Genomic DNA, 12,754 nt, shown 5'->3' on the forward strand with positions numbered 1-12,754 from the left:
AAGTACGGACAGATGACTCAGTGTCAGGGGAATGGTCCGAGCACGCAGGGTGGTCTTGCAGAATCATTCACACAGAGATAGCGAGGGAAAGGAGGAAAACTAAACATCAGTTCATCTGATTCACTAGATAGCTCGAAACGAATCCTGACAACCCTAAATCTCTCGCGTTTACGTAGCTTTTATGTAGTTATGTAACTTACTGGCATCAGACTTGGTTATTATTTTAGGGGCTTTTGTATTTTATTGTTTAAAGTCTTACCATTGTATTTTTAGGGGTGTATGTATATATATTTATGTATATGTATATATACTGACCAGGACTCAGGTCGCACATGGAGTTGTGCGTTTTGTAATATGTACGTGTGTATGTATACATATTCTCCGTTTATTTGTGTATACGTATGTCAGTACCGTATACTGTATGCATATATGTATATAACTTTGTATTTTTTCTTTTTTTCTTTTCAAGCTTTTATCAATGTTAAGCACTTTGAGTTGCATTTGCTGTGTGGGCTGTAATATATAAATAAAGTTATCATTATAATCATTATTATAATTATTATTAGTTAACCTTTGCATGCCCACTGATGTTTAACCACTCCACTGAAGACCATTGTGTTTGTATTTGTAGCGGTTTGTGTTTGAGCTGTAAAATGAAACCTGTCTGTGTATATAGCTGAGTCTGTGCTGTATTCCTGGAAAAAAAAATATTCGAGAATATTACTGGCAGATCACCATTTCAATCAACTCCAAATTTGCTGTGTGCGTCTGCGACGTCTGGACGATTTACTTGAAATTATTACTTTCGATACGGTTCAAGCCATCACTAAAATGTTCACATGGTCCAATCAATGGATTGCGCATGGTACTTTCAAGCTTCAGCTAAAATCAAAGTTTCTATTGTGGGATTTATAACAGATGAAATGAAAAGAAAATATGAAGTGATGGGCGGCGGGCAAACACAGGGCTCTGTGTGCACTGCAGCTCCGCAGGAACACAGATGGTTAGGATGACACGAGGACTAGCAGCTCCTTTCATCCCTGAAAGAACCCATCGCCTTAACCCTTAGTCTGCTAGACTCACTGTCCATTCTCCCAACAATGTCTGTCCAACCAGTTAATGTTACGTGAATAAAATATGAGACTGTTTTGTGATAACACAATTTTGCTGGAGAAGAAATTTGACTCCTGATGTGTCCTGTTAATTATGTATTTGTGTTATATGGTAAGTGGCAGGTATTCATTCAGTGTTTCTGAGTTGAAATGTTTCCAGTCAGCTGCAGGAGCAGAGACATCACCTCAGTAGATTTAGAAGAAAACTGTCAAAGACAGTTTTAGTTTGTGTTGACATTCACTTTGGTTGGTTAGGTTTAAGGTATTTGATTGGGTGTTAGTCTTAAACTGAACATGTACTGTAAGGTTGTCGTCTTTCTGCTTTCAGCTCGAGAATCCTTCATTCCCACTGACTGAACCTTTCAAATTGTGTCAAAAATATTGGATCTTGAACAAATGTTTCCTGGCGTTCGCCTTTCTGATTTAAATTCTCAATTAGATTTATGCAAAATTTTACTCTGCAAAACGGCATGACGTCAGCTTGCAGAGAAAGTTAAACCTTGTAGTGTAGTAAAGTAGGCATATCACATCAAGTAAAGTGGAGCCACCTCAAAACTGCATATCATATTTACTCACCACAGACTACAGCCTATCATGTTATTTAGTAGGCAGTGTGTGGAGTGATGCTGCACTGACCGTTTCCCAGCTCCCAGGAGATATTGTACTTCTTTCCAGCGCTGTACTTGAGGAGGCTCAGGGTGGAAGAGGTGTTCCAGGAGTTGTCTGGGTTCCTGTGCAGCGCGTTGAGCCCCAGGATCAGGTGCAGTCCAGCACAGTCGGCAAAGTTGTACAGTTTGTCTAAAGACCTGGCTGGGAGAAACCCACAAAGCAGTTGTAACTTTGATTCTTCGATGCAGCTGGGTGTCGTGTGAACATATAGGCACATGAAGGAGAGCAGGAGGAAGTCACCGATCTGCTGATTCCAATGTCCATGTTCTGTGGGAACCAACTTCTATTATTCCCGATCATATCTGCTACTCTGTACCATAACCACATGTATTCGCAGCTCACCAACAGATATGTCAAAATGCTGTTCCCACTTTATATTATAGTACAAAAGCCACATCTGTGTATCTTAAGAGAAAGTCACAACTGTAACATGATCAATTTGATAATTAAGTTCACATGCAGCATATATTGTATTGGCTATATTGTGTCACAAGGAACTCTGCAAGTTCTGAATGCTGAGAAAGAGTGAGAAAGTTTTTAAGATCAGCGAATGAAAAGAAATCATCGGAAAAACACTGGGTTTGTCCGACAAACAAGCTCTCACCCATGTGAGTCTTAAGGAAGGGTGGCTTCCTCTAAATTCTTCAACCTCGGTGAACTGTGACATTAAATCAGCGAAAGACAATTGCGTTTCTCAGCAGCGGTATGTAAATGTTGCTCGCTCCGGGTTTTGGACGAACCGCCACAGGTACTTGTCTACTCGTGACGGGAGAGCGACGTTCCGTGAGAAGATTCAGATTTTCCCCATCGTGGATTCCTGTGGTGATGTACTCCTCGAAATCAGCGAGCACGGGATCTTTTTTTTCCTCTTCCTGTTGCGCAGCTGACTCCATCAAAACACATTCTTCTCACTGTGCCGTAAAGGACGAGGGCCGGCCACAGATGTTGGCATGTGGTAGGAGTGCCAAACGTGTTTGTTTATGTTTTAATGTGTGACTGCAGGCGGCTCCTGGACACCCCGGGCTCTTGTTTTGAAATTGAATCGGTTTGGAGTCGTTCCATTAACGTAAATGTTACCCTGAACTCTGAACCCTTACTTCCTAGGTACAACAGGAAACAGATGAAGACTGTGTGCCCGTCTGGTTCCTGCTCGAAATTGCCCTCAGCTGTGGCATCAGCTGGGCCTGCCGACCGATAGCTCCGTCCACTGTGGCACGGGGACAAGGGTGCATGTGAGGTTAATCTCCTGGATACGTGTCAAGGCTGTTCAAAGACGCAAGCTAATATTTCATAGACGCATGCGAGAGATACAAATCGCATGGCCTTAAGTCCGAGTCAGAACACATTTGCTTATCATTTTTAAGTCACGCTTCAGCTCAAATGCGGGGGTTTCTGTTCAGCGTTCGCTGTAAGCCTACAACACAGCGGATATGTATAATCCACGGAGCAAATAGAGAGAGAACAAAAAGATTGCTTGTTGCACCTGGAATTAATTCGGTTTCCAGCAACAGCGGGACAGATCCTGGAAACTTGCAAAAAAAAATGCAACAATTGGTTTTATCGCGCAGAGGAACTCTTCCGGAGTGTACTTCTCCTGAGTAAACTGTCTGTTCTCCATCTCATTAATAACCGCCAATAACGTCATTATCATAACTGCTATTATCATAACTGCTATTATCATTACTCCTTCCCTCTGTGGTTAAATCAGAGTGGTGTCTGTTTGCAGGAGCAGAGTTGAGGGCAACGAGAGAGAGAGAGAGAGAGAGAGAGAGAGAAAGTAGCGCCAGATGTGGCTGTCAGGATGAGTGATTCCAGGCCTTTCCTCACCTGAGATCTGAGCAGAAGGCGACCAGCCTCGCGCCGAGACACAGCGAGCGGCTCCGCATGCACACGGCATCCATGCAGGCACCGCGAGCTGCATCGCGTTGTTTCTCTGCTGGCGGGTCTCACAGCGTGTATGGTCAAATTAATGTCCAAGTGTTTATGTGCGAAGTTTGGTTCCTGAGGAATTTCACTCTTGATCCTACAGTACAACCAGTCAACTTCTGGTTTCAGTTGCACACACGCACAACTGCAACCAGGCCGAGCACTCTGTATGGCATTACTGACCGGCAAAGCCAAGCTGTTGTTTGTCAGCGCATCTTATGCCCCCCCGCCCCCAAAAAAAAGTAAAGGATGTTGGGTAGATGAACCCTCATGGTGTCAGGAAATCTGCAGATCAAACACGAAAGAGCGTCTACACCGACACTAGCAAGCCCTGAAGCTTCAAGTCTGTGATCTCAGGTAGACCAAAGTCATGACACCGTGAATCTGTGTGTCCATGCACAAGCACTCATGGGCTGTGTGTGTGTGTGTGTGTGTGTGTGTGTGTGTGTGTGTGTGTGTGTGTGTGTGTGTGTGTGTGTGTGTGAGCTGTTACAGCTCACTATCACATCAGTGTAACACAGAGGAGGAGAGATGTGTTAGGATTCAATGAAATACGGCGCAAAATGGTCATTTTAGTGTGGAATACCATCACCTATTGTTATTGGACAGTCGCTCCCCCCCAAATGGAAACAGATACAGATGATTGACTGTTTCACAAACACAGACATGGACGCTCAATCAAACAACTGCTTTTTTTTTTTTTACTTCTGTTAGATGCATCAAGCCAATAACAAAAGGCCGACATCCCAGGGACACAGAATGTAATCTCTTAAAGTCCACATCGCCGTTTGGTTTTCCGTTGTTTTTTTTGGGGGGGGGGGGGGGGGGAATGATTGTTCCTTATGTTGTAAATATGCTTTAAAGTGGTTCTCAAAATTCTCAATTGCACATAAAAAAAACAACGAAGGCCTGTCTGAGAAGTCAGACTCGGCTACAAACTTCCCCTTTTATCTCACAAACAGCGCAGCCAGAAAGGAGCACAACAGCCTCAGAGAGCTGTCCGTGCACGCATGCATGCGTGTCTGTGTGTGTGTGTGTGTGTGTGTGTGTGTGTCTGTGTGTGTGTGTGTGTGTGTTGGTGTGTGTGTGTATGCGTGTGTTGGTGTGCCTTTGTGTGTTTGTATGTAGCGGAAAGAGCAGGGGTCTGGATATTGTCGAGCTGTCTATCTGATAGAAAAGCCAGTGCAGTGAAGCAGAGAGGCCGGCAGCATCAGTCAGCGCTATGCCTCATTTCTGCAGCTCTGCATATTCCCTCAAACGCTGAGGTACACATACGTCTATGAACACTGTACACTTGTTTATATACCACCCACACGAACCAGACATCCAGCTGAATCGTTCCAAAATGAAATCACATTTTTTCTATAATGTTGCACCATTAGTGAGTAACTGTCAAAAGACAAGACAGGTTCTGCTTTTACACAACTCCCTGCGCAGCTTCTGATTTGATTTTTACGTTTAAGCTGCAAGAATCCCTTCACTTATGTCATATATCCTTGTTAAGTAAAGAAACATGTAGTGTTGTTACTCGCCATAAGGCAGACCCGCTTCAGGGAGCTCAGGGAAGTCCTGCGTTTGAAAAGCAGATTATGTTTAAGTTATGAAAATCAGGTTGGAAAAGAAGATGATATATTTCAAAATTGTTACAGACAAAAGTAATACTGTGCTATAAACATGCCTAGAATTGAATTAGAAGCGGGAAAAGGGAACTACTTTATGAAGCAAAACAAGGGATCGAATCTGGCAATCCACATTTCAAAAATGTAGCCAATAAAGTAAGGCAGGCAATTTTAAATTCACTATATATATATTTTTTGTTTTGTATTTTACCTGACCATACAGTGAATTATCAATGGCTTCTATTTGACCTATTGGGGCAAGACAAATGATTAAATGTAAATACTAGGGTATTGTATTCAAGATTTTTTTTTAAGTTTGGCAGAAGACTAAATCACATTAAGTCTATTACTGAGTGGGTAATCAAACTAATTTGCAGATCTCAATGAATTAATGACAGTCTATTTTTGCTGCCAAAGCAGAGCAGAGAGAGGTGGTTCGTGAGGTCAATCTGCCTGAAATGTTCATTTATAACCATGGGAAATATTTACAGGGTTTAATTTTTATTTCCAATCATTGTCACAATCTCCATGTGTTGGTTCGAGCTGCGGAGACCGAAGACGAGAATAAAAAAACGTCAATGCTGCCAGGAAGTCTGTCTGGGTTAATCTTTGTTCAATTAAAAAGGAAGCTATAATAATTATTATATATTTGTTTAGTGTGATTAACTCTATCACACTATCCACCGTGGACACATGAAAACTGCTAAATGATTTGACAGATCTATGAAAATGTCAATTGCCCTGTTTCATTTGTCAATGTATTGGGCTCTCTTCTGTCCCTGTCAGGATCCTGAAGAAATAACAACTGGTTTTCCATTGATCTTGGGCTGTTGACAGGTTTTGATCCGGTGCACTGAAGTTGGCCCGCTTTGGAGCAGGTTGTGTGTAGCCACTGGCGATTTACCTTTAGGTAAGAAATGAACCACCGTCGTCAGCCTGAAAACCCAGGGCCAAACCCGGAGTTACATCGCTGACACCCTGCTTCGTAGAACGGGCCTCGGGTTTTGGCTGGAAGTTACAATAATAAATGTAACTGGCAAACCATTCGAGCTTGCTTTGTGCAATACCCCTTTGTGTACTGAGAGGAAAAGTGAACGCAGTCTACAGCGAAGTAGAGGGAAAAAACATCTTACACTCCCTCCCTCATATACAAATACAGATGATTTGTAAAAAACAACTACTCTTTTCTTGGACTTTCACATTTCAGTTCAGAAATGCTATACACATTCCCGACCATTTACGCCTCTGGAAAAGACAATAGGGAAGCGCAAAAAACAAAGTTGTTTTCATGTCTCCGGTTACAGTCAATACAGAAATATAATGACTTGCTGCCAGACACAGCTTACTGCCACAGCAAATGTCAATTTGGATGTTGAGTCCCATCAAAGTCCGGCTGGAGCATACAAGCGAACACACTTATACACACAAAGAGACTTGAGCTGAGTTATGGCTCGCTTTAAAGCCAAATCAAAACCAAATCCTCCAGAGACATGTGCAGACAAGGGAGAAAGAAATTCAGAGAAAGAAATTCAGAGAAATAAATTCTGAGCATCTTTTTTTTCTCCCTGTTTATGGATACAGTGTGTTTTTCCATATCTGAAGATGCACATGTTGCGCTCAAGCTTCCGGGGCCGCTTCAAAAAATTCTCTAATGTCTTGACAGCATAATCTCATAACGGACAAAGAACTTGAATTTCTTTTTGATAATAGTTAAAAAAAAATTATAACTACCTTTGATTCTGGGGCAAATAAAGCGATGCAAGGAGTTGCGTCATGTTCCATCATGTAAGAGCAGAGATGCTTGCAATTTCCTCTGTCAGCTGCAACAACTCACATTACATCAGCTTGAACTGTGCAGTGAAACAGAGACACAAATACACACACACGCACTCGCGCGCACACACACTAAACTGGCATTGTGAACTCACTGGGGAAAGCGAAAGCATGGTGGAAACAACTACTCTCAGACTTTGCATCCATCAAATTGCTCCTAATGTGCTTGGGACAATTGCTGATGACAGTATTTAAGGTTTCATCAGACGGGCTTTAAAGTAATTTAACATTCCTACTTAACACACACCACGTGCACACACGCGTTGACAGACAAAGAGCAAAAATGGAAGTAAACTGCTAAAATATCGCTGAAAACCCGAGTGTGTTGCATTTATCATCAGCTCCTCGATCATGGCTTCTATCTCTCCAGTAGTTCGCCCAGCGACCCTCTGCCTGCTGTTTCTCATTGGACCAGCTCTTCCACTAACCAGATCCTGTGGCTGCAGAGTAAGACATTGTGACTGGATCGAGGTCATCTCCAGACTGACGTTTCCAATTCTCCATTTTTCCAAAAAGATAGTCAAAAGTTTAAGAGCCGCTATCGGTGCAGTTTGATCATCCACCCGCGTCGGTCAAAGCCAGACCAGGATACTGTTACGGCCGCTGTATCGAAAGCTATTAAATGCGGTAGTTTGCTATGTTCGCATGGTGTATCTGCAATTTATCCTGATGTTAACTTGACACTGCATGTTCGGGTTGAGCCGAGGGAGAAATATGGTTCCAATATAGTGTGAGTCTGTGCTGCTCCGCTTGCATGCTGCACAGTACCGAACACCTCCGTGTTCACACACACACACACACACACACACACACACACACACACACACACACACACACACACACACACACACACACACACACACACACACACACACACACACACACACACACACACACACACACACACACACACACACACACACACACACACACACACACACACATCTTTCATACAGGGTGGCTCCAATCCAGCAAAACCGTTCAGGTCAAACCACTTTTATATTTTGGAAGAATGCAAGATATGTGTTTGGCACCTGTTTTCAATTCTGTCAGCAGAGGGGGACCAATGTGTGCGTGCATGCATGTGAGAGAGAGAGAGACTGAGAGAGAGAGAGATATTACCTCTATCTTTCAATTTGCTGAGACTAGACTTGTGTGTGGCCCTCTTCATGTGTACCCAGTGTAAGATAGATGCAGAGTAAGTCGACAGAGCCGATGAGTAAGATGAGTGGTATGTTAACATAACCTGTTCTCGAAGTACATCACACACTCGTGCGTGTGCGTGTGCGTGTGCGCGTGTGCGTGTGTGTGTGTGTGCGTGTGCTCCAGCCAAGGCAACAGGCTGCAGTAAACCACAAATCAAAGACAGAGAAGTGGACAAAATAACATCAACTGCCTTTCATTGCCTTTGGGCCATGTAACTCAAACCACTTGTTGAGGGAAATGTGTACGGGGTGTGAGTGGTTTTCACATCTGTTTGGCAATGGTCAATGTCTATCACTACCTCAAATACGCCTTTTTCAGATACTAATGACCCGACCGTGTTCGGCGTGTGAGATTCAAGGTGTGTGGAAAACTTGTTTCCCAGGAGAGGAGCATCTCCTCGTCTCCTCTCTCTGCACTGCAGAGCCAAACCGCAACCAAAGGAGGAGGAATTCAACATCCGTTACCGCGAGCTGAAACTGTTTACACATCGTCCCGTTTTTATAATCTGATTGGCTGTTTATTAACCCTGGAATCTTAATCGAGGTCCATCTCCATTTCAAGAGATTTTAAGGAGGACACAGCTTTTTAATCCCTTCAAGTCAAAGTGAAATCACAAAAGACGAACCCTCGCTGCAGTCCAAGAGGATGTCAAAGGGATTTTTAAAGTTACTGTTAATACCTTATTATTGAGGGGAATTCCTCTAGTATTCAAGCCTCTGAGTGGGCTGCCCAGTCAGATTGACAGCTGAGCTGGCAGGGGTGCAGAGAGAGAATGTAAACAAACTTGTGTAACTGTAGCTAACAGGCCAAGCACAGAGAATCCTCCAGCAGCGGTGTTGAAGAATACTGACTAAACCACTGACTATGTAAAGGGGACCTATTGTGCTTTTCATCATTTTCTGTCATATGTCGTTTTACAACGTGGGGTGTTTGATACCAAACATGGCCAAATTTTCAAATAATGAGGTCAATGTCAGTAAAACTAATCCCGTCGGGCTCCGAACACGATGTGAATCATGGAGAGCTTTAGAATAAAAGCATAATAATTATAGTGCAACACTAATCAATTTCGGATGTCGGGATCAAATGACTCGCTCATTAGGACGAGAGTATCACGACCCTGCAGTTACTCTCAGTCTACTGAGCCCTTGTTCACTCTCACTGCTCTCACCAGTGTCACTCCCAGCCGCGGCATGCAGCTGTCAGCGAGAAAACTCTGAACATAGTACGACAACACTGTACTACGACAACACTGTACTAATACAAAACTGTACTACGACAACACTGTACTATGACAACACTGCAATACGACAACACTGTACTACACAACACTGTACTACGACAACACTGTACTACTACAACAACACTGAACTACTACAACAACAACAACACTGTACTACGACAACAACATTGTATTACTACAACTCTGTACTACTACAACACTTTACTACTACACAACACTGTACTACGACAACACTGTACTACTACAACAACACTGAACTACTACAACAACAACAACAACACTGTACTACGACAACAACATTGTATTACTACAACTCTGTACTACTACAACACTTTACTACTACAACAACACTGTACTACTACAACTCTGTACTACTACAACAACACTGTACTACTACATCTCTGTACTACTACAACAACACTGAACTACTACAACAACAACAACACTGTACTACGACAACAACATTGTATTACTACAACTCTGTACTGCTACAACTCTGTACTACTACAACAACACTGAACTACTACAACAACAACAACAACACTGTACTACGACAACAACACTGTATTACTACAACTCTGTACTACTACAACACTTTACTACTACAACAACAACACTGTACTACCTGCTGCAACAGTTAATCAAGTAATCGATCACTAAATGAATCGCCAATTTATTTGATAATCGATAAAAAAAAGTCCATATTCTCTGATTTCAGCTTCTTAAATGTGAATATTTTCTGGTTTCTTTGCTTCCAAATGACATTCAACTAAATATATTTGGTGTGTGGACAAAACAAAACATCATCTTGGGGGTTTGGGAAACACTATCGCCATTTTTCACCATTTTATGGACCAAAAGACTCATCGATTAATCGAAAAAATAATCAACAGGTTAAGCAATTATGAAAATAATATTGCTTTTCACTGTGCTACGAGTCACTGGCTTCACAGCTATCAAGCATGCAAAACACCATTAGCAGAGCGATTCTCCCTAGTGGATGTCGGTCTGGTAGCTTCTACTGCAACAACCCACGGACCAACACCAGACACGTGTCCACGCTTGTGGAAAAAAAGGAGGTGTCGGCCACAGATCTAACGTAGGGTCTCGTTTGAAGTCTTGTCACGACGCGTTGTGTTATGTCACCCACCGCTGGGTGGCTGACCATGTCGCTGACAGCCAATTACTGCGTGACGACAACTTCACGTCAACAATGACATTTTGACAAGCGTATGCACACAAATATTTGTTTAATTAAAAATCTCACGCATGGGTCTCGTGCAGTAGTCAGTAAAGGAGACCTGCTGCAGCAAATAAAACAGTTTGTTCATTCATTTAGACATTAAAGGCAAAACCTGATTTAAGGAGAAGGCTGGAAGTGGAAATATATTGCCACTAAATCCAGGGGACGGAGTTCGAGGTGGATCAGTGTCAGTTTTGTGCAGTATCTCGGAACACATTCAATCTGAATAATGTGTCAGACAATAACGGGGGGGGGGGGGTTGTTGTTGTTGTTTTTTCTTCCAGGTGAGGCTGTTTTGGAAAGAGGCGTGAGAACCATCCATACCTGACATTTTCACTACCAGAGATTAGTAACACTGATTACCACCAAAGAGTCCGATTGTAAAGCTTCCACCTCTTATCCGGTTGGCCATCTAGTCACACACCTCTACTGATGCTGTAATTGAGCGCCGATTGCTCTGTAATTGCAGAGAAACAAGTCTCCTCTGGGCAGATAGAGTGAAACGAGAGGGGGACTAGCCCAGGGCTCCACTGCCCCTGAACCATCAAAGAGCTTGGACTTAATGTCTGCAGCCCTTCCCACGAAACACCTGCTTAGGCTGCAGATCACGGATCACTCTGCCATGGGAGGAATGTTTGTTTGTTTAAGTACTTCGAAAATGCTCCTTATACCACCTTGAAATTCGTTATATACTTCCCCAAAAACCAAGGGCAAACAAAAATACTTCTGTGGGGTGTATTCAAGACATTTCCTACATTCCCAGCTCAAGAAGGGCGTCGTTGATCCCAGGCCGTGTGATGGATGGGGGTTATGAAGACCAGGTCCCGAGCAGGGCAGCAAAGCAAACACACAGTATCCCAGACCCCCTTTCACTGCGAGGAATAATCACCATAATCAGAGCAATCATCTTCCACTCTCAAACTATATCCACACACATCACTTATGGTTCGGTCAAACTGGAGGTTCCGTCCCCGGCTGAGCGAGTAAAGCCAGATTAAACAGTCACGAAGTGACCAGCTTGCATTACGACAGTTTTATTTCTAATATCAGATGCCAGGAAAAGTTAATACAGCTTTTTCAGAATGCTACTATGTAGTGTGTTGACCGGACTGACTATTTCATCTATTTGTTATTCCATAATTGATGATAATCAACCAGATGAAATATAATATAATAATTGAATGAATGATAGAATAACATTTATAAATCTATGGAATGGTTTCAATATTATTCCGATATTACCGCCACAAATGTGACCAAATGTTTGCCAATGCGTTTAAGCCAAGGGATCTTTTTTAAATTAATAAACAGTATAATGTACCGGTACGTGTAAAACAGTCAGATTTCATTTCTCGATGTATGACTTTTTTTTTAATTTACATTTTTCTCACGTGTCCCACATCTAATAGAACCTTGTGAAAGCTGGAACTATCGCAGCAAAGGCACTAATTTCAGTTTAAGATAATCAAATCAAAATTTCCAAGACTCTAAAATGGCGAACGTTCAGTTCACATGATTCTCGTATATGGTAAAATAAGGACGTGGCACCGCAGCAATGTAGCTCATGAAAAAACACCGAAAAAAAACCCTGTGGGTATAGGACAAACACTACAGGGGGCACCTGCCTCCGCCAGTCGGACAGTCTCTCTTCCCATAACTCTTAACTTTTAAGTCCCATTGGAGTTTCGGCCGAAACCCGTTATGACAAGGCTGGGACTTGTCCCATTACTCTGATGGATATTCCTGCCAGATGTTTATGGAGATAGGGAATTAGACTTCTTCCAACCATCCACCTTAACAAATACCTCTCAGCGTGTTAAACCGTCTTCTCATCAGTCTTGTGCTCCTGCCGGATTTCCCTGATCCTGTCTGTCGAGCTCCAAAAGATGCATAATGAATTAAA

The 12,754-nt window shown here is 42.7% G+C and overlaps 1 protein-coding gene across 2 annotated transcripts in view; it reads right to left on the reverse strand.

Annotated features, from left to right (window-relative positions):
• hpse2 (heparanase 2) overlaps positions 1-12,754 on the reverse strand; it is a 52,047-nt gene that overhangs the window by 22,068 nt on the left and 17,225 nt on the right. For both annotated transcript variants that reach the window (XM_035606336.2, XM_035606335.2), the window contains one exon: positions 1,749-1,922. In XM_035606336.2, the coding sequence (XP_035462229.1) occupies positions 1,749-1,922 (174 nt within the window). The remainder of the gene's footprint in view (positions 1-1,748; positions 1,923-12,754) is intronic.

Source organism: Scophthalmus maximus, chromosome 10 (assembly GCF_022379125.1).
Source record: "Scophthalmus maximus strain ysfricsl-2021 chromosome 10, ASM2237912v1, whole genome shotgun sequence".
NCBI classification, from domain to species: Eukaryota; Metazoa; Chordata; class Actinopteri; order Pleuronectiformes; family Scophthalmidae; genus Scophthalmus; species Scophthalmus maximus.